At 35.8% G+C, this 21,835-nt stretch overlaps 1 protein-coding gene across 6 annotated transcripts in view; it reads left to right on the forward strand.

Moving 5' to 3' along the window:
• The window catches only part of GPD2 (glycerol-3-phosphate dehydrogenase 2), a 152,397-nt gene that overhangs the window by 29,508 nt on the left and 101,054 nt on the right, over window positions 1-21,835 (forward strand). For 2 of the 6 annotated variants that reach the window (XM_077153874.1, XM_077153870.1), the window contains exon 2: window positions 3,013-3,122. In XM_077153874.1, coding sequence (XP_077009989.1) covers window positions 3,021-3,122 — 102 coding nt within the window. In that variant the 5' untranslated portion in view covers window positions 3,013-3,020. Of the gene's footprint in view, window positions 1-919; window positions 1,219-3,012; window positions 3,123-21,835 lie in introns of those variants that run through there. The other 4 variants (XM_077153869.1, XM_077153873.1, XM_077153871.1 and 1 more) reach the window with 4 other exon arrangements.

A 21,835-nucleotide genomic window follows, 5' to 3' on the forward strand; every position in this document is an offset into this window, starting at 1 on the left:
GGAGCTCCTCTTCTCCCTGGAATCTGCTTCCTAAATCTTAATGTTGTAATGCTGAGGCCAATCCCCAGCTACCCAGGCTCCACCTAAGTCTTGGTCTTTTCCTGCTTTTGTTTCTTAGCAGTAAAGTACATTGTAATATGCAGTGGTTATATTTGTCACTTCTAGGTAGAAGATTCCCCAAACCACATCTTAGAAAGGCACTACAGAATCACACGGTGGTTAAAAGCGTAGGGTCAAATCATGATTCTCCTATATACCAGGGACTGACCTTGGGCAGTCCCCTATTCCTTCTGAACCATAAGAGCATCTTTTATGAAATTAGGATGCTATTAGGGTCAAATGAGCTGATATATGTGAAGAAAAACATGATAACGATTACCACGCGAATACTCAATAATGGCATTTATTGTCATAATATTCATAATAGTAATAATCATTCATAGAGTCAGGTGATACTGACTGACTCTGATTTTGTTTCTGAATTATTTGTAAGTGATTTATTCATTACAAGTAGGTAGCTGATCTGATGGATGAATTTGGTCACAGTAGAAACATTGATCCCTTAAGTATCGGTTATTTTATGAAATTAACAAAAAAAGCAAACTATTGATTATAGTCAACATCTCTTTCTAACTCTGCAAAATAATATGTTAGTGCAGTTTTGTTTTATTTTTTTCAAAATAGGAATAGTGATTCACAGAAAAAACCCATGTAAATATCACCCTTCACAAGTTTTGGCCTCAAAAAAGTAAATTTAGAGCAATACAATAAAGTGAGCAAGAAACTCAGTGCTCTATACATTTGGTGAGACTCACTCCAAAGTGAACTGGGATAATGGACACCTCTGATGCTAGGACATTTTTAATGACTGTGTTATGTAGCACCCCTCAGTTGGTTCTGTTGATGTTTAGTATCCTTTGTGAAGTCATCAATGACATTATCAAAAAGTCGGAAGCAATGATGCTAAGCTTAAGTCAATCAACCACAAAGCTCACATCCAATGGACCACCACGCTGCTGTCTATATGGGGCAGGCACATGCATTGTTTAGGTAAATAGAACTTGAACTGTATTCTCTGTTCCTGATTGTCAAGGGAACCCAGTTAGCCTGGAGATAGCACTTTGGGTGAGTGCTTGAGATCAGGGCCTCTTTGGGGGGCAGGTACAGCAAAATATGGTACCTACGTGTACCTTTACAACAGTACTAGGTATGGTGATGGTGAGTTATGACAATTGTGTGCCTGCCGATTAACTAAGTTGTGGCATTTCTATCAGAACAATCTTGGACCTAAGTCTTTGCTTAGAGTTTATTGAAAGATGAATGGAGGCCCTTAGCTAGCTAGCATCCACCAAACATCTTGCATAACTTGGGAGAGAGGGGATGTAGATAGGATGGGAACGAAAATCCTACAGCAACAGAGTATGTGTGCATGTGAAATATTTTCCTGGGGGAGTATCTTTGTAAAAGAATCTTAAAATTTAAGAGTTTGCCAGAAGAAATGAGATCAGAGGAAAAATGTGTTTTAAGAAACCCCAACCCTTTGATTTTATTATGTAATTTATAGTATTCTAAAATGAATCCATAATTATCAGCTGCACTGAAAATTCTTTGATTTTAGATAGTTTTCTTTCTTTTTTGGTATGGGCAGGCACTGGGAATCAAACTTGGTTCTCTGGCATGGCAGGTGAGAATTTTGCAGCTGAGCCACTGTGGCACCACCCTAGATAGTTTTGCTAGATAAATTTAATAGTTACTATCCATTCGAGTCTGGATCTAAACATTTAACAGCATCTTACTTTATCTTGAGAGTCTATGTATTCTTTAGCATCCTAAGTCAAAACTGCCTTTATAATAAACAAGTTCTTGAGTCATGAGATATCTGTAAAGTAAAAGATGTGTTGTCCAAACAAGTTAAACCTCCACCCATACAGGAAAATAAGGTAGTGGCTTCTCTAAGAAATGGGTGTGTCAGCGGCTATTATGAAAGAAAAGTGTTAGGCTAATAGAATTACTTATTTGATAAAGATATTAATTTTAAATATGAATGTATTTTTAGGTGATCACACAATGTTATCTTCTGTTTAACTGAATAAACCTGGCAAGAGGTTTTTTGGTAAATTTTTCACTAATAAGTTTTTTTTTTTTAAGATTTTAGAAGAGTTAAAGAATAATTTTAAGTGCTCAAAAATTGAAAAGAAATCCATTACCCCAATAATGGCAATATTTTTTTTTGAACGAATGAGAGGAAAGAAAGTCAAGTGACCTACATTGTGAAATTTTATTTAGAAATATACTGTAAGTGTGAAAGAGGGCTGGATATAGAGGATTTTCTCCTAGAAATTGTGGTGTTATCCTATTCTGACCAGGAGAAACATTTTTTAAAATTCCTCTACCAAAAGAAATTACAACAGTGTTGTTTGTCCCTTTGTGAAAGGAGCAAGGCATGATTTCCTTTAGCTTTTTGACTGTAAATGTAGACTCTTATATTTTAGGGATAGAAATATGGAAATGTGTGTTGGCTTTCAACTCTGGTGATAGAACTTCATTAGGGAGGCAAAAATTGGCATGGGAGTTGTACCATAATCTGAATTAAAACATTTGCCAAAGAACCAATGTTATGTTGAGTAACAGAAGACTTCTACCATTTCTTCTTGTGAAGGGAATTAACTGTTGAACAAATTTGCAAGTACAGCATGTAGTTTTGTCAAATATAAAATGACATTTCTTTTCACGGCTCTCTTGACTTTATTCAGCTTAGATATCCTCAGTTGTTTCTTAGTTTATCTTTCTTTCAGTCCCTTGGAAGGTAGCTTTTATATAGTCAGTTTTGTTGTTTAGACTTCTTGTTTCTGATTTTGAATTGTGGTGTACAAATTGGCAGGTTAATAACCTCCTTATTGTATGTTTACTTTTCTGCCTTAACTTTGGTAATCTATACAGTCTCTTTTTACTATTGGGATTGTTATTTGATAAAAACAACAACTTCTTTTTGTTTCCTTTTTTTCTTTGTAGGCTAAGAAATGGCATTTCAAAAGGCTGTAAAAGGGACCGCTCTTGTTGGCGGAGGTGCTCTTGCAGCTGTTTTAGGGCTTTCTCAGTTTGCTCAGTACAGAAGGAAGCAAGTAAGTAATGGTACATGAATCGATTATTTTATTTGATTTGATTTTTTAAAATACAAAACAAGCCAAATTACATGAGTTGATTATAACAAAATACATACATCTGCTGAAGAACTGTGTATGGGGCTTGTGTAGACTAATGTTTTTGTTTAGCATTACTGTCAAAGCTTCTGTTTTATTTGAAAGGTACTCATTTGGAATACTGCATTAATGATACTTGAGAACTGTTCCTCTCTTTTTTTTTTTTTTAAAAAAAAAGAAAGTGAAATGCTTTATCAGAAAAGCATTATATTATTTTGCTCCTGTTTTGGCTCTTTGGTTTTGAAAGACTGCTTCATTTACAAGTGCCAAGGTTTGTTCATTTAGTCTTTCCTTGGCTACTTTAGCCGAATGTTCCAGATACCTTCTATACTCTTGCCAAAGGTTTGTCTTTATTAGAAGGCAAGCGAGTGAGAAAGGAAATGGAAAAGAAAGGACCTACACAAAGGGCCCAACTCTGAATCCTGGTTTTATTTCTTAAATGTGTAGTTACATATGTAGTATTACCTCATTCTGAGTAAAAATTTTAGTAGGGGAAGCCATGAAAATGGGATTGGTTTGAAGATTCTAAATAATTTAAAGTTTTCGGTTTATTTTCATTTTCTGTTTTTCCTTTGCACTGCAAATATGCCTTCCCTTAGTCTACATTGATTCTAGGAAGTACTTTTACTCAATGGTTTTGTTCTTTACAGGCTTGAAATTCCTTTCACCACATCAGGAGTTAACAGTGGTCTCTTGTTTGCCGTCCCCCATGTCATTGGGGATTTGGTGATCCTAGCCAGGTGGTATGTTCCTGAATCTTTTGAAGAAGGATTTTCAAAATCCTTGAAGGATTTTGAGGAAGATATATTTATGTGGTATGCTTAGGCAAGCTACCTTTTTGTGGGTATCTTTAAGCCATTTTTGTCTTGCACTTGTCGTATCAATTTCTCTGTGCTTCAAGTTGGTGGAGCACTGAATGGGAAATGCCACATTAAAGACACACATTAAGAACCAGGCTTGTAGTTAATTAAAGAAGCAGCTCATTTTTTAAATATGCTTCCTTCTAAAGGTGGACAGTATTGAATAAAGTTGGGTTAGTCTTTCTTTATTCTAAACTGTAAGCATATTTCCCTCAAGGTTTCCCAAGAGTGTGTGTAAGTGTTATTGACTGAATTGATATTGAAACTCATACTTGATTGTGCTTGATGTACTATTTCTTTTAAAATATCGCCTTGGTTCCTTTAAAAGTAAGTGTGGAAACCAGGGTTCCAAGCACTGGTGTAGCTTTCCAGAAGCATATAGTCTCCAGAAGGGTCCCTGGACCAGATACATCCTGAACTTTAGAGGGCCCAGCCTCTCCAGAACATCAGATAGTACCATCTCCCTACCCCATATTAGTGACAGACCCTTCCAACGTCAAAAAGTTGGGATAGCCATAGCCCAAACATCCCTAAAGAGAGGGATAGAAAGGTCAAAAGTGATGTTGGAGTTGTACAGAGTATTTTGTTAAATCCAAATGAATATAATTGCTGAATCATTAAATCGATATATCTCTTTTGGTCTCCAGGATCTTAGAGCAGCTAGAAGTAACCACTGAAATTGTCGAATTGTAACCCATGTCAAACTCTGAAATATGTCCTACAATGAATTGTGGTGCTGTGCTTCAAAATTTATTGCTTTTTTGTATATATATTGTTTTTCACAAAGAAAAAAAAGTTAATTGTGATGATAAAAGTATTTAAGCCTTCTAGCCTCCTATATTCTGGAGCTGCTAGAAGGAAAAATCTGAGATGATGGTATGGTAGCCCATGGCAAACTCTGGGATCTGTCCTGTAACTATTTGTTGAAGAGTGCTTTGAAAACGATTGCTTTTTCATTTCTTTGCTTTGTATGCATGTTACATTATACAATGAAAAGTAAAAAAAAAAACAAAACACAAATTAAAAGTAGAAAGATGTTGCTTCTGCTGAGGCAACTTTAGAAATGCAGTTCTGTTTGGTGCATATGCGTTAAGGGGTTAGATTACTTCCATCCTGACCAGTGCTATCTGAAACAATGCTGGAAATGCCAAGGCCAAATGTCACGATATCTAATATGATGTGTTGTTACTAAATTTGTATGTGGTTTATGTTAATTAACCCCAGTAAGCATGTTCTATTTAGAATTTATAGCTTAACTTTGTGCCTAGTTAATATCATTTCATAATTGTTTGTTTGATTTCTTTTTAATAAGTTGATTTCACAGAATAGAATAAGCAGATGATTCAGCCCCAGATAGTCACATTAAGGTTGGACTTTAGTCAGTAAGATCAAAGGCTTATTGATTCCTGGGACTTTTTGTAATTTTCTCTTTCCTAAGTTAGACGTTCCGCCCATCATAATCACCATTTGAAATAGATCCCAGCAGTTTCAAGTCATTTATAATTTGAGCTGACAAGTTCTATTGAGAAATCACTATAGACAGATTTTTCCCCCCAAAGGTAGAAAGTATTTAAGTTTCAACTTCTAAAAGCTAATTGTTTTTTTTGTTTTTTTTAAAAATATTTTTATTGACAAATCTTCACACACATATACAGTCCATATATGGTGTACAATCAGTGGCTCCCAGTGTCATCACATGGTTGTGTATTCATCACCATGATCATTTTTAGAATATTTGCAGCACTCCAGAAAAAAAAAGTAAAAAGGAAAAATCTCATGCATTGCATACTCCTTACCCCTCCCTCTCATTTACTACTAGTATTTCAATCTACACAGTTTATTTGACCCCTTACCCCCCCTATTATTTATTTATTTTTTATCCATGTTTTTTGCTCATCTGTCCATACCCGGGATAAAAGAAGCTTCAGATATAAGGTTTTCACAATCACATAATCACATTGTAAAAGCTATATTGTTCTTCAGTTGTCTTCAAGAATCAAAGCTACTGGAACCTAGCTCAACAGTTTCAGGTTTGCCCATCAGCCACTCCAATACACATAAACTAAAAAGGGATATCTATATAAGGCATAAGAATAATCTCCAAGATAACCTCTTGATTCTGAAATCCTTCAGCCACTGAAAATTTTGTCTCATTTCTCTCTTCCCCTTTTTCATCAAGAAGGCTTTCTCAATTCCATGATGCCGGGTCCCAGCAAATCCTGAGAGTTCACTACAGGCGTATTTAATCAATGAGTTGAATAAGATGTGCATGCAATTGTGTATAGTTCTTTGTGGTGATTCTTGTCCTTTTAAGCCACTGCTGTGAACAAATATTTTGGGGTAGCACGTGGGATGTAGCCATAGGGATGGGCAAAACAATAAATAAACCCAGAAAAAAGAGAGAGAGAAAAACAGAGAGAACAACTCATTGGATCCATTGATGTAAGATCAAGGTCTCTCTTAACCCAGCTGTCCTCTCTTAGAAAATATCTTTCAATTAAAGCCATTCTAGAATGGAAAATTTTCCTGCTTTCAATAGTCAAGAAAAGTCTGCCCTTGAAACACTAACTTGGCTACATTTTGTAGAATCTGCAGCCTTAAATGTGACTAGGTGTACTCCATTTTGTCTGCAGAGTGGTGCTTAAACTATAGGCTTGTTGTACAGGTATATTTATCTACTCTGTTTTTTTTTTTTTGCATGGGCTGGCACTGGGAATCGAACCCAGGGTCTCCGGCATGGCAGGCGAGAACTCTACCACCATGGCCTCCCTTACTCTGTTTTTATATTTTTTCTAATTTTCTAACATGATTCCAACTGATACACTGTCCTCCTTTAAGGGTAAGTTGGTGTCAAAAGCCCAAGATACTGATGTGCAGAAAAGTTGTGTGTTGACCTTAGGTTCTGGCACATTTTGCATGCATTCCTACACTGACAGCTCTTTCTCCCCTGGCTCCCAGCTTGTGCTCATTTGACTACAAAATTTCTTTCTTAAAGTATAATCAGTTCTCAGTTTATAAGGCGTTGTATTCTGAATCTTAGTAAATGAGTGTAATGTGTTTGGGTGATCAGGTAGTGCTGTAGGAGTGTTTAGGCACCAAGTCCACTCAAAGATATCTTCCAAACAGTTCTTTAGTTAAATTAGCTTGTATTTGAAAGGAGAAGAATTTAAGGAAAACTATCATTATATACTTTTTTTTTTGATGAATTAAACAGAAAACACAGCAAAATCTAATAAGTTATATGATTTTATTTATCTTTAATTGAATTGTTTTTATCCAGCTGCTACTAGAGGGTAAGGAAATAGAGATAGTTGTGGGGTTTCTGGAGGTAAGAGTGGGGTTTAGAAGTAGTAACACTAATTTTTTGGGCTCACTTTACTTCATAGTGTGGCTTTTCTTCCCACAAGCATATTATTAACATGAATTTTAGGTTGATCAACAGTGAATAGTCCACTGTTGACCCAAGTGAAATCTAGAGATTTTTTTTTTCTTTTGAAGTAAATAGGTCAGATTTAGACAAGTTACAGGAATATCAGGGCTGTGATGTTCTAAGCAGAAGGCTATTATTTTTCTTTTGGAGCTGGGACAGCCTAAATTTTAAGTTCTGATGAAGAGAAAGAAGACCACCATCTTTTGAGTGTATCCATCTGCAGGAAAAAGATTTAGAAGACCTGGGGCCATAAATGGCATCCACATTCCAGACCCCCTTCAGTTATGTGTATAGGGCTTTTTAGAATGGTCTAGAAGTGGTTTCCTATTCAATACTTTTTCTTCCTCTTTTTACCTCCTCACTCCCAGGTAGGTCAGTAAGTTTCCACAAAGTCTGGTCAATCTTTGCTTTCCCCAGGCCAGCCCTGGGGAAAGCAAAGGACAAAACACCCCAGTGGCGGTGTGGAGATTTTAGAGAGCAAGATGACTCTGATTCACTATTTAGTTTTTAAATTTTAAATTCACTATGTAGGTTGGTTTAATAATAAACTTCCAATTGGAGAAGACTTAAAGGACGTATTAGCCAGTTTTCCTCTCTGGACCAGATGCTCTTCTAGTGATGCGTTGGTAAAAAGGAAGTACCCCTTCATGGGAGTGCCATCTTCTCATTCCAAGCTGACAGGAGAATGGAGTGTGTGAAGAGGGGAATTCAAATTTGGAGAGAAGGCCCTGGGATACTTTCAGAGTGGGCACACCTTGGTGGGTAAGGCGTGGAGGTGGAGTGTGTGGAAGTCAGGGTCATGTGTGGGTTCCGAGGTAAATGGAAGGGGGGCAGTCAGGGAGAATGGGGCAAAAATGTGGTAGGGGTACAAGAATTTAAACTAGGGCTGCCCGTATCTCTTTTCCTTTAGTTATAGGCCAAGGGCACTTTTTGAAAAATTGATTAAGCTCAGCATTCATAACTTCTTGGTCCTAACTGGAAAAATTGGTGTGATGTGTGGGCTTTTTTTTTGTTGTTGTTAACCCGAGTAGTGTGACTGATGTAGTGAAAGTCTGTTGAGGTCTGAGGGTGGGTCGGCTCATGTAACACATGCAGTTTTTTTTTCCTTCCATTAGCCTCCCTGACGGCCTAGTGGGTTGTGAGATGACCAAGGTGAAGCCTGATATACACCAAGGGCTTCTCAAAGCCCGGATGTGAAAGTGTTTTCTTTTTTTGCTGCATTATTTGTAGGTAAGGCGTGGACTTTACAGTATAGAGATCAAGATCTCTTTTCAGTGTGAGAGGTTCTCTTATTAGAATCAAGGAATGGAGAGATTCCCATTGATTGATGTTTTGTTGTTAAGCAACATAATAGACTGTCCAAGAGCATGATCTTTGGCATTCAGCACTTCTACTTTTTTTTTTTTTAATTTTTTTTAAACATGGCAACATATAAACACAAACATTCTTACCATATAATCATTCCATTTTTGGTATATAATCAGTAACTCACAATACCATCACATAGTTGTATATTCATCACCATGATCATTTATTAGAACATTTGAATCAATTCAGAAAAAGAAAAAAGAAAAAATTCATACATACCAAACCCCTTACCCTTCCCTCTCACTGACTGCTAATATTTCCATCTACCCGACATATTTTAGCCTTTATTTCCCCTACTTTTTTCTATACCCCTTACCACTCCCTTTCATTGATCACTAGCATTTCAATCCACTAAATTTATTTTAACATTTGTCCCCCTATTATTTATTTATTTTTAATCCATATCTTTTACTCATCTGTCCATACTGTAGATAAAAGGAGCATCAGACACAGTCACACAGTCACATTGTGAAAGCTATATCATTATACAATCATCTTCAAGAAACATGGCTACTGGAACACAGCTCTACATTTTTAGGCACTTCTCTCCAGCATCTCCAATATACTTTAACTAAAAAGGTGATATCTATATAATGCCTCCAGGATAAACTCTCGACTCTTTTTGAAACCTCTCAGCCATTGACACTTTATTTTGTCTCATTTCTCTCTTACCCCTTTTGGTCGAGAAGGTTTTCTCAATCCCTTGATGCTGAGTCTCAGCTCATTCTAGGATTTCTATCCCACGTTGCCAAGAAGGTCCACACCCCTGGGAGTCATATCCCATGTGGAGGGGGGAGGGCAATGAGTTTGCTTGTCGTGGTGGCTGAGAGAGAGATAGGCCACATCTGAGCAGCAAAGGAGATTCTCTGGGGCTGACTCTTAGGCCTAATTTTAAGTAGGCTTAGTCTGTCTTTTGCGGAGATAAGTTTCACATGAACAACCCCCAAGATTGAGGGGTTGGCCTATTGCTTTGGTTGTCCCCACTACTTGTAAGAATATCAGGAATTCTCCACATGGGGAAGTTAAATTTCCCCCTTTCTCACCATTCCCTCACTTCTACTTCTTAATAGCAAATGACTTGAGCAATTTTTAAAAATTTTTGGCCTCGCTTCCTCCCATTCTGTAAAATGGAAAAACAGTAGTACTTGCCCCATAGGACTGTTGAATAGCATTCGAGCGTGGAAGAGTTCCTGGAACATAGTAAACTTTCAAAAAGTGTTATCTGTAGATTTCAGGTGATATGGATTTCATAAGGAAGTGGTTGTAATCAACAAAGTTACTCCTGTCACTTGCAACCCTTGCATTCAAGGAAACCTTGTCAGGACTTTGAGGTTAACAGCAAATTCTCTCACCTTAACCTGAGGTTGTAGGGGAATGGCTAGAAATTGGGTGTACAAAAACCTTTCTGTTTTCTCTTTTCCTTGTTTCCTGATAGAAAGATGGGCCAATAAAGAGATTGGCAACTCCAATTATTGACTAACCTCTTTTGCTATTGTAAGTAATAATAGTGCTTGTATGTAATAAATTCCTTGGAATTCCCATCATTTCTTCTTTTTCCTATTTAGGTTTATATAAATTATAGTTTAATATGATATATATGTTCTTAAAGAGTTACACAAATATAGTCTTTTATAAGTTAATTAATACATATTACATTGCTATTTATTGGAATTCTATGTTGAAACACTTTAAAAAAATTTTTAGAGTTCTAACTTTTTTGTAAATCTTAATTGTCATATATAATTTTAGTTTGAAGTGGAGTGCAAGTAATTTATTTTTCCTTTTCTAAACTCATTGATACTTGAGCATGTGATATATTGAGGTCTTAATGACAAGATCTTCATGCTTTGCAAGATAACTTCTCATTTTGTAAGAGACAGTAACTCACTATACTTGTGAGTAGCTTATTAAGTGCAATAGCTCACTTTTAGTTATGTGTGCTAATTAAGGAAACATGAAAAAAATGGTAACAATGACGTTTCAGGTTAGTTGAATTACAGGTGAACCTGTACTACCCTTTCTGTTAGCATCATCTAAACTCAGGAGGAAAAGTATTTATGCTAATGAGAGATATAGTTATGCCTGGGTACTTACAATCTGCAGGGATTTTGAGAACATTGTTTTAACTTAAAATTTCAATCTCTCCCTCTCAATACTTTATTTGTAAGAGATTCTAATAAAGCACTGCCTTTTAATCAATAGTACCAATGACTAAAAAGTTTGTGGGAAAAAATAAGATTGGAGAGGATGCAAAAAATAGAACCATTATTTTTAGTCAAGTAAGCTCTACTTTATGATTTATTTTAATGGTCCCTAAAATGAAAAGCCATTTAGTTTTCTAAATGTGTCTGTTGTAAAATGTAGCTGGGTTTGGGTGACCTGTTCTTGAGCATAGGCTACGAACATTTTCAGAACCTTAGTTTGTTCACGAAGGAAAGGTCTTTACCCCCAGTCTTATTTTTTTCCCAGGGACTATATGGAATCGATGATCACAGTACCTAGACAGCAGATAATTGGCAAATGTTAGTCTTCCTTTCCTTTTCCCCTAAATTAGGGTATGAAAATGTGAAATGAGAACTAGCATTTTTAGGCAAAATAAAGATATAACCTCAGATTTTTTTTTAATAGTTGAGCTTTTGGTTGGCATAATTTTGTTTATATTGACTACTTGGGCAAGAAACTGGCAGAGGATACAGAAATTTAAAGTGCAAATGAGTATTGGTTGAAGACAGACTAAAATCATAAGCATAGTCTCTAGGACATGATGTTAATTAAGAAAAAAATTTAAATTACAAAAAACTTTGCTTAAGCATCATGGTTCAGCATTGTCTTTGATTGGAGATAGCACTTTATTTGCTGAACATACTTAATATCTTTAAGGATTTGTCTAACCTTAGTTAAAAATGTTTTTCTGGTTCCCAAATTAAGGAGTATGTGGAGATTTGAAATCAGTATCAATCTTCCTGACAGTTGATGTAGCTGAAATGATCGTGTGACTCGTTTGCTTTTTTTGTTATTATTTTTTTAATTAGAGAACTTGTAGGTTTATAGAAAAATCATGGCAGAAAATGCAGAATTCCCATTAACACCCTCATACACATAGTTTTCCCTATTCTTAACACTTTGCATTAGTGTGATAATTTTGTTAGAATCAATGAAACAATGTTATTATAATTACATTATTAACTATATCCCACAGATTATATTAGGGGTCACTGTGCTGTACAGTCTGTTTTTAAAAAATTTTAATCTTCTAACATATATACCATTCAAAATTTCTCCTTTTAACCATATTGAAATATATAACTGCGTGATAAATACATTGACAATAGTGTGCTATCATGACCACCATCTATTGACAAAATTGTCTATCACCCCAGCCAGAAACTCTGCATAAATTAAGATTTAAATCTCCATTCCTTACTCCTACCCTGGCTCCTGATAACTTGTATTCTAGTTTGACACTATGAATATTCTTAATCTAATTATTTCACATCAGTGAGGTCACACACCACACAGTATTTGTCCTTTTGTGTCTGGCAGATGTCACTCAAGATATCTCTTTAAAGTTCATCCATGTTGTTACATGTGTCAGAATTTCAATCCTTTTTATGGCAGAATAATATTCCACTGTAAGTATATACATTTTGTTTATTCATTTATAGACAACTAGGGTTGCTTCCATCTTTTGACTATTATGAATAATGCCACTATGAACATTAGTGTGTAAATATCTATTCGAGTTCCCGCTTTCAGTTCTTTTGGGCATGTACCTAGAAGTGAAATGTCTGGGATCATATGGTAATTTTATACTTAACTTTCTGAGGAACTACCAAACTGTCTTCCACAGTGTTGCAGCATTTTACATATCCACCCAAAATGAAGGAATGTTCCTATTTCTCCGTATCCTCTCCAATACTTGTTATTTTCTGTTTGTGTTTTTAAATAGTAGCCATTCTAATGAGTATGAAATGATATCTCATTGTGGTTTCTGTTTGCATTTCCCTGATGGCTAATGATGTTGACCATCTTTTTCTATGGTTTTTAGCCATATATATCTTTTTTTTTGAGAAATGTCTATTCAAATCTTTGGCCCATTTTTATATTTTATATTTTTATATGTTTGTCTTTTTGTTGTTGAGTTGTAGAATTTCAAAATATATTCTGTATATTAAACCCTTGTCAAATATGTAGTTTCCAAATATTTTCTCCCATTCTGTAGTTTTTACTTTCATGATGAAGTCCTTTGCTGCACATAAGTTTTTAACTTTGATGGCGCCCCATTTATCTATTTTTTTCTTGTGTTACTTGTACTTTCAGTGTAAAATCTAAAAAAACATTGCCCAAACACACGGACCTGAGGATATTTCCCTATGTTTTCAAAATGTATATACTTACAGTGGAATATTATCCTGCCATAAAAAGGACTGAAATTCTGATATGTTTTCTTCTAGGCATTTTATAGCCTAGGCTCCTATAGTAGGTCTTTGATCCATTCTGAGTCTGTATATGGTTGGAGATAGGGGTCCAGATTCATTTTTTGCATTTGGTGTTCTGGTTTTCTAGCAGTACCATTCGTTGAGGAGATTATTTTTTTCAAATAGATTGGACTTGCCACCTTTGTCAAAAATCAGTTGGCCATAAACATGAGGATTATTTTCTGAACTCTAAATTAAATTCCATTGGTCCATATATCTGTCCTTCTGACAGTACCATGCTGCTTTTTAAAAAATATATATATTTATTGAAAATAATAAAAAATGTATTAATGTACAAATACATTTCATACATGGTGTATATTCAGTGGCTCAAAATACCATCACATAGTTGTGTATTCATCACCATGATAATTTTTTAGAACATTTGCATCACTCCAGAAAAAGAAATAAAAAGAAAAAAGAAAAAACTCATGTATACCACACCTTACTTCTTCTTATTGACCACTAGTATTTCCATCTATCCAATTTATTTTACCCATTTTCCCCTCTCTTTATTTATTTAATCCACATTTTTTACCTATCTATCTATACCCTGGATAAAAGGAGCATCACATACAAGGTTTTCACAATCACACAATCACATTGTAAATGTTATCATCTTTATACAATCATCTTCAAGAATCAAGGCTACTGGACCACAGCTCAAGTGTTTCAGCTGCTTTCCTCCAGCCATTCCAAAACACCATAAACTAAAAAGTGATATCTGTGTAATGCATAGGAAAACCTCCAGGATAACCTTTCAATTCTATTTGAAATCTCTCAGCCACTGAAACTTTATTTTGTCTCATTTTGCTCTTCCCCCTTTCAGTCAAGAAGACTTTCTCAATCTCTTGATGCCAAGTCCCAGCTCATTCTAGGATTTCTGTCCCACATTGCCGGGGAGGTTTGTACGCCTGGGAGTCATGTCCCATATAGAGAGGGGGAGGGCAGTGAGTATGCTTGTCGTGTTGACTGAGAAAGAGAGGCCACATCTGAGCAAAAAAGAGATTCTCTGGGGTTGACTCTTAGCCCTGATTTTTAAAAAAATTTATTTATTTTTTATTTATGATACATAACCACATACAAACACAAACATTCTTATCATATGATCATTCCATTCTTGTTATATAATCAATAACTCACACTATCATCACACAGTTGTATATTCATCATCCTGATAATTTCTTAGAACATCTGCATCAATTCAGAAAAAGCAATAAAAAGAAGACAGAAAAAAAATTCATACATACCATACCCCTTACCCCTCCTCTTCACAGCATTTCAGTCTACTAAATTTATTGTAACATTTGTTCCTCCTGTTGTTTATTTACTTTTGATCCATGTATTTACTTGTCCATCGATAAGGTGGACAAAAGGAGCATCAGATGCAAGGATCTCACAACCACATAGTCACACTGCAAGAGCCATATCATCATTATCTTCAAGAAACATGGCCACTGGAGCACAGTGCCACATTTTCAGACACTTCCTGTAGCCTCTCCATTACATCTTGAGTAACAAGGTGATATCTATTTAATGTGTAAGAATAACCTCCAGGATAACCTCTCGACTCTGGAATCTCTGAGCCACTGATTTTGTCTCATTTCACTCTTTCCCCTTTTGGTCGAGAGGGTTTTCTCAGTCCCTCGATGCTGAGTTCCAGCTCATTCTAGGATTTCTGCCCCATGTTGCCAGAAAGGTCCACACCCCTGGGAGTCATGTCCTATGTAGAGAAGGGGAGGGCAGTGGGTTTGCATGCTGTGTCAGCTGAGAGAAAGAGGCCATATCTGAGCAACAAAAGAGGTTCTCTTAGGGGTGACTCTTAGGCCTAATTTTAAGTAGGCTTAGCCTATCCTTTGTGGGATTAAGTTTCATATGAACAAACTCAAAACAGCCTGTTGCTTTGACTGTCCCCACTGCCTGTGAGAATATCAAGAATTCTCCACTTGGAGAAGTTGAATTTTCCCCCTTTCTCAGCATTCCCCCTAGGGAACTCTGCAATACTTCCCTATTCACTGTTCAAATCACTCTGGGATTTATCTGGGCATCACTCTGGAGAAACCTACAAAATCTCATGCCTTACACAAGATTCCAAGTACTATGTTCGATTAAGCTGTCCACATAAGTGGACAGTGCACTAGTCAAAGTGCACAAAGTGACATACTGCACTACTAAAAATATAGATTTTGTACCAAATAAACATTTTTTGCTAGTCTCACACATAGGTTAAAGTTTTAAACTATTAATTACCACCTATTTTCAACACCTGCATTATTGACATTCCTTTCTTATTCCTCATGCATAGACATTTTTAAATTTGCATATTTAGTCACCATCATTATACACTCTAAGTTTTCCTAGATTATACCATCTCAGTCTTTATTGTCTATTTTTCCTTCTGATTTCATTTGTGCCCCCAGGCCTCCTCCCTCTATCTTTCTAACATTCAGCTTTATTCAGTGTACTAACATTATTGTATTACAGTTAGGTAGTATTGTGCTATCCATTTCTGAATTTTTACAATCAATCCTGTTGTACAATCTGTATCCTTTCAGCTCCAATTATCCAGTATCTACCGTATCTAGCTCCTGATGGTCTCTGTTACCAGCTTAAATTCTCCAAGTTCATTCACTAATGTTAGTTCATATCAATGAGACCATACGGTATTTGTCCTTTTGTTTCTGGCTAATCTCACTCAGCATAATGTCTTTAAGGTCCATCCATGTTGTTACATGCTTCATGACTTTATTCTGTCTTACAGCTGTATAATATTCCATCGTATGTATATATCACAGTTTGCTTAAGCACTCCTCTGTTGATGGAAATTTTGGCTGTTTCCATCTCTTGGCAATTGTAAATAATACCGCTATAAACATTGGTGAGCAAATGTCCATTTGTGTTCTTGCCCTCATGTCCTATGAGTAGATACCTAGCAATGGTATTGCTGGATCATATGGTAATTCTATACTTAGCTTCTTGAGGAACTGCCACACTGTCTTCTAGAGTGGCAGAGTGGCTGTACTATTTGAAATTCCCACCAACAGTGGATAAATGTGCCTCCTTCCCCACATCCTCTCCAGCACTTGTTGTTTCTTGTTTTATTGATAATGGCCATTCTCATGGATGTGAGATGATATCTCATTGTGGTTTTGATTTGCATTTCCCTAATAACCAGGGAAGTTGAGCATCTTTTCATGTGCCTTTTGACCATTTGTATTTCCTCTTCTGAGAAGTGTCTGTTCAAGTCTTTTGCACATTTTCTAATTGAGTTGTCTGTCTTTTTGTTGTGGAGTTGAACAATCTCTTTATGTATTCTGGATACTAGACCTTTATCTGATATATCATTTCCAAATATTCTCTCCCATTGAGTAGGCTGTCTTTTTACTTTCTTGGCGAAGATCTTTGATGCACGAAAGTGTTTAATTTTGAGGAGTTTCCATTTATTTTTTTCTTTCTTCAATGCTCGTGATTTGGGTGTAACGTCTAGGAAACCACCTCCTATTATAAGATTGATAAGATATTTCCCTACATTTTCTTCTGAAAGTTTTATGGTCTTAGATCTAATGTTTAGGTCTTTGATTCATTTTGAGTTAATTTTTGTATAGGGTGTGAGATATGGATCCTCTTTCATTCTTTTGCATGTAGATATCCAGTTCTCTAGGCGCCATTTATTGAAGAGACTGTTCTGTCCCAGGTGAGTTGGCTTGAGTGCCTTATCAAAGATCAATTGTCCATAGATGAGAGGATCTAAATCTGAACACTTTATTCGATTCCACTGGTCAGTATATCTATCTTTATGCCAGTACCATTGCTGTTTTGAACACTGGAGCTTCATAATATGCCTTAAAGTCAGGTAGCATGAGGCCTCCAACTTCATTTTTCTTTCTCAGGATATTTTTAGCTATTTGGGCACTCTGCCCCTCCAGATAAATTTGGTTATTGGTTTTTCTATTTCTGAAAAATAAGTTTTTGGGATTTTAATTGGTATTGCATTGAATCTGTAAATCAATTTAGGTAGAATTGACATCTTAATTATATTAAGTCTTCCAATCCATGAACATGGTATGCTCTTCCATTTATTTAGGTCTTCTGTGATTTATTTTGACAATTTCTTGTAGTTTTCTTTGTATATATCTTTTGTATCTTTAGTTAAGCTTATTCCTAAATATTTTATTCTTTTGGATGCAATTGTAAATGGAATTTTTTTCTTGTTTTCTCCCTCATATTGTTTATTACTAATGTATAGAAACACTACAGATTTTTGAGTGTTGATCTTGTAACCTGCCACTTTGAGATATTATTAGCTCTTGTAGTTTTGCTATGGGTTTTTCAGAGTTTTTGACATATAGTATCATATCATCTGCAAGCACTGAGAGTTTTACTTCTTCCTTTCCAATTTTGATGCCTTGTATTTCTTTTTCTTGCCTAATTGCTTTGGCTAGAACTTCCAACACAGTGTTGAATAAGAGTGGTGATAGTGGACATCCTTGTCTTGTTCCTGATCGTAGGGGGAAAGTTTTCAGTTTTCCCCTGTTGAGGATGATGTTAGCTGTGGGTTTTTCATATGTTCTCTTTATTATGTTGAGGAAGTTCTCTTCTTTTCCTATCCTTTGAAGTGTTTTCAACAAGAAAGGATGTTGAATTGTGTCAAATGCCTTTTCTGCATCAATTGAGATGATCATGTGGTTTTTCTGCTTTGATTTGTTGATATGCTGTATTAATTGATTTTCTTAGTTGGACCATCCTTGCATACCTGGGATGAATCCTACTTGGTCACGGTGTATAATTTTTTTAAGGTGCTGCTGGATTTGATTTGCAAGAATTTTGTTGAGGATTTTTGCATCTATATTCATTAGAGAAATTGGTCTGTTGTTTCCTTTTCTTGTAATATCTTTGTCTGACTTTGGTATGAGAGTGATGTTGGCTTCATAGAATGAGTTAGGTAGAAGGTATTTCCCTTCTTTCAATTTTTTTGAAGAGTTTGAGCAGGAATGGTACTAATTCTTTCTTGAATGTTTGGTAGAATTCACATGTGAACTCATCTGGTCCTGGACTTTTCTTTTTGGGAAGCTGCTTAATGACTGATTCATTTTCTTTACTTGGGATTGGTTTGTTGAGGTTGTGTATTTGTTCTTGAGTCAATGTTGGTTGTTCATGCCTTTCTAGGAAGTTGTCCATTTCATCTACATTGTCTAGTTTATTAGCATAAAGTTGTTCATAGTATCCTGTCATTACTTCCTTTATTTCTGTGGGGTCAGTGTTTATGTCTCCTCTTCCATTTCTGATTTTATTTATATGCATAAATAAATTTGTCAACCTCGCTAAGCGTCCATCAATCTTATTGATTTTATCATAGAACCAACTTCTGGTTTTGTTGATTTTCTCAATTGTTTTCATGTTCTCAGTTTCATTTATTTCTGCTCTAATCTTCATTGTTCCTTTCCTTTGGTTGCTTTGGGGTTAGTTTGCTGTTCTTTCTCTAGTTCTTCCAAGTGTACAGTTAATTCTTCAATTTTTGCTCTTTCTTCTTCTTCTTTTTTTTTATGGAACTATTAAACTTTTCCACCAGGAAAACCCTGATACTATCTCAAATATTAGGGACTCCCAAGTTAATAGGTCAAGCCCTTGATCTTGAGGCTTGCTCTTGTGAAGCTTATGTATATAGTCCAGAAGCTAAGTCTACCTATAGTTATACCTAAGAATCACTTCCAGAGGACCTCTTTTGTTGCTCAGATATGGCTTCTCTCCCTCTCTCTAAGCCCAACTCTGCAAGCAAAATCACCATCCTCCCCTCTATATGGGACAGGACATCCAGGTGTGAATGTCTCCATGGCAACATGGAATATGACTCCCAGGGATGAGCCTGGCCCTGGCACCATGAGACTGACAATGCCATTCTGACCAAAAGGTGGAAAAGAAGTGTAACAAATAAGATATCAATGACTGAGAGAGTTCAAATAGAGTTCTGAGGCTACTCTGGAGGTGACTCTTACACAATCTTCAGCTAGATATTGCAATTTATCATAGTTTGCCAACCTCCAACTAAAATCATTCCTTCCAACCCTAAAGAGCACCTAGGGCTTTTTTTTAAATTATTAATTTAAAAAAAATTAACAACAAACAAACAAAACATTAAGATATCATTCCATTCTACATATATAATCAGTAATTCCATATATTTGTGAATTTTCGGACACTCTGCCTATTACTGATTTTTTGATATAGGCATTTAGGGCAATACATTTCCCTCTTAGCACTGCCTTTGCTGCATCCCATACATTTTGATATGTTGTGGTTTCATTTCATTTGCCTTGAGATATTTACTGATTTCCCTTGTAATTTCTTCCTTGCCGCACTGGTTGTTTAAGAGTGTGTTGTTGAGCCTCCATATATTTGTGAATTTTCGGACACTGTGCCTATTACTGATTTCCAGCTTCATTCCTTTATGATCTGAGAAAGTCTTTTGTATGATTTTAGTCTTTTTAATGTATTGAGATTTGCTTTGTGACCCAGCATTTGGTCTATCCCTGAGAATGATCCATAAGCACTTGAGAAAAAGGTGTATCCTGTTGTTGTGGGGTGTAATGTTCTATATATCTCTGTTAAGTCTAGCTCATTTATTGTATTATTCAAATTCTCTGTTTCTTTATTGATCCTCTGTTTAGATGGTCTGTCCATTGATGAAAGTGGCAAATTGAAGTCTCCAACTATTTTGGTAGATGTGTGTATTTCTCCTTTCAGTGTTTGCCTTATGTATTTTGGAGCATTCTAGCTCAGTGCATAAATATTCATGATATGTCTTCTTGTTGAATTATTCCTTTTATTAGTACATAGTGTCCTTGTTTGTCTCTTTTAACTGTTTTGTATTTGAAGTCTAATTTATTGGATATTAGTGTAGCTAATATCCTGCTCTTTTCTGATTGTTATATGCGTGGAATGTCTTTTCCCAATCTTTTGCTTTCAACCTATGTTTATCCTTGGGTCTAAGATACGTTTCCTGTAGACAGCATATAGATGGGTCCTGTTTTTTAATCCATCCTGCCAGTCTATGTCTTTTGATTGGGGAGTTTAATCCATTAACATTTAGTGTTATTACTGTATAGGCAGTACTTTCTTCTACCATTTTACCTTTTGGATTTTATATGTCATATCCAATTTTTCTTCTGTTTACCTTTACTGATAGTCTTCATTTCTATACTCTTCTCCACACCTCTCTCTCCTGTGTTTTCTTATCTATCTCTAGTGCTCCTGTTAGTATTTCTTGCAGAGCTGCTCTCTTGGTCACGAATTCTCTCGTGAATTTTTGTCTGCAAATGTGTTAATTTCCCCCTCATTTTTGAAGGATAGTTTTGCTGGATATAGAATTCTTAGTTGGCAGATTTTGTCTTTTAGTATCTTAAATATATCATCCCACTATCTTCTCGCCTGCATGGTTTCTGCAAGAAATCTACGCATAGTCTTATTGGGCTTCCCTTGTATGTGATAGATTGTTTTTCTCTTGCTGCTTTCAAGATTCTCTCTTTCTCTTTGACATCTGACATTCTGATTAGTAAGTGTCTTGGAGCGTGTCTATCTGGATCTGTTCTCTTTGGGGTTCACTGCACTTCTTGGATCTGTAATTTTAAGTCCTTCATAAGATTTGGGAAATTTTCAGTGATAATTTCCTCCATTAGTTTTTCTCCTCCTTTTCCCTTCTCTTCTCCTTCTGGGACACCCACAACACATATGTTCATGCACTTCATGTTGTCATTTAATTCCCTGAGTCCCTGCTCATATTTTTCCATTGTTTTCTTTTGCTTGTCAGATTTCAGATATTCCGTCCTCCAGTTCACTGATCCTGTCTTCTGCTTCTTGAAATCTAGCATTGTAGGTTTCCATTGTTTTTTTCATCTCTTCTAGTGTGCCTTTCATTTCCATACGTTCTGTAATTTGTTTTTTCAGACTTTCTATACTCTTCTCCACACCTCTCTCTCCTGTGTTTTCTTATCTGTCTCTAGTGCTCCCTTTAGTGTTTCCTCCCTCAATTCATTGATTTGATTTTTGATGAAGTTTTCCATGTCTGTTCGAATATCCTGAATTGTTTCAACTCCTGTATCTCATTTGAATTGTTGGTTTGTTCCTTTCCATATCTTTAATTTTCTTCCCGTGATTTGTTATTTTTTTTACTGGTGCCTAGACATTTAATTTCTTTAATTAGTTTATTCTGGAGATTGTTTTCATTTTTTTGCCTAGAATTTTCTTGCTGGAGGACTGTGTTGTCTGTCTGTTCTTTGACATTCATTTCAGCTTATTCTAGACCTCTAGCTTAGGTTTTGTTTAACAGATCAGAATTTTTCAGCTCTTTTCTTGTTTCTTGTCCTGCCTGTATCATGCCTTTTTTTTTTTTTTTTTTCTTTAGGAGGGTCTTCTTAGCTATTATAGATCCCAGTCTGATTTTCCCATTCCAGACTGGTCTTCTCTCAGGAGGGAAAAGTCACCTGCATCAGTTTTCCCATAGGA

This window comes from Tamandua tetradactyla, chromosome 3, assembly GCF_023851605.1.
Source record: "Tamandua tetradactyla isolate mTamTet1 chromosome 3, mTamTet1.pri, whole genome shotgun sequence".
NCBI lineage: Eukaryota > Metazoa > Chordata > Mammalia > Pilosa > Myrmecophagidae > Tamandua > Tamandua tetradactyla.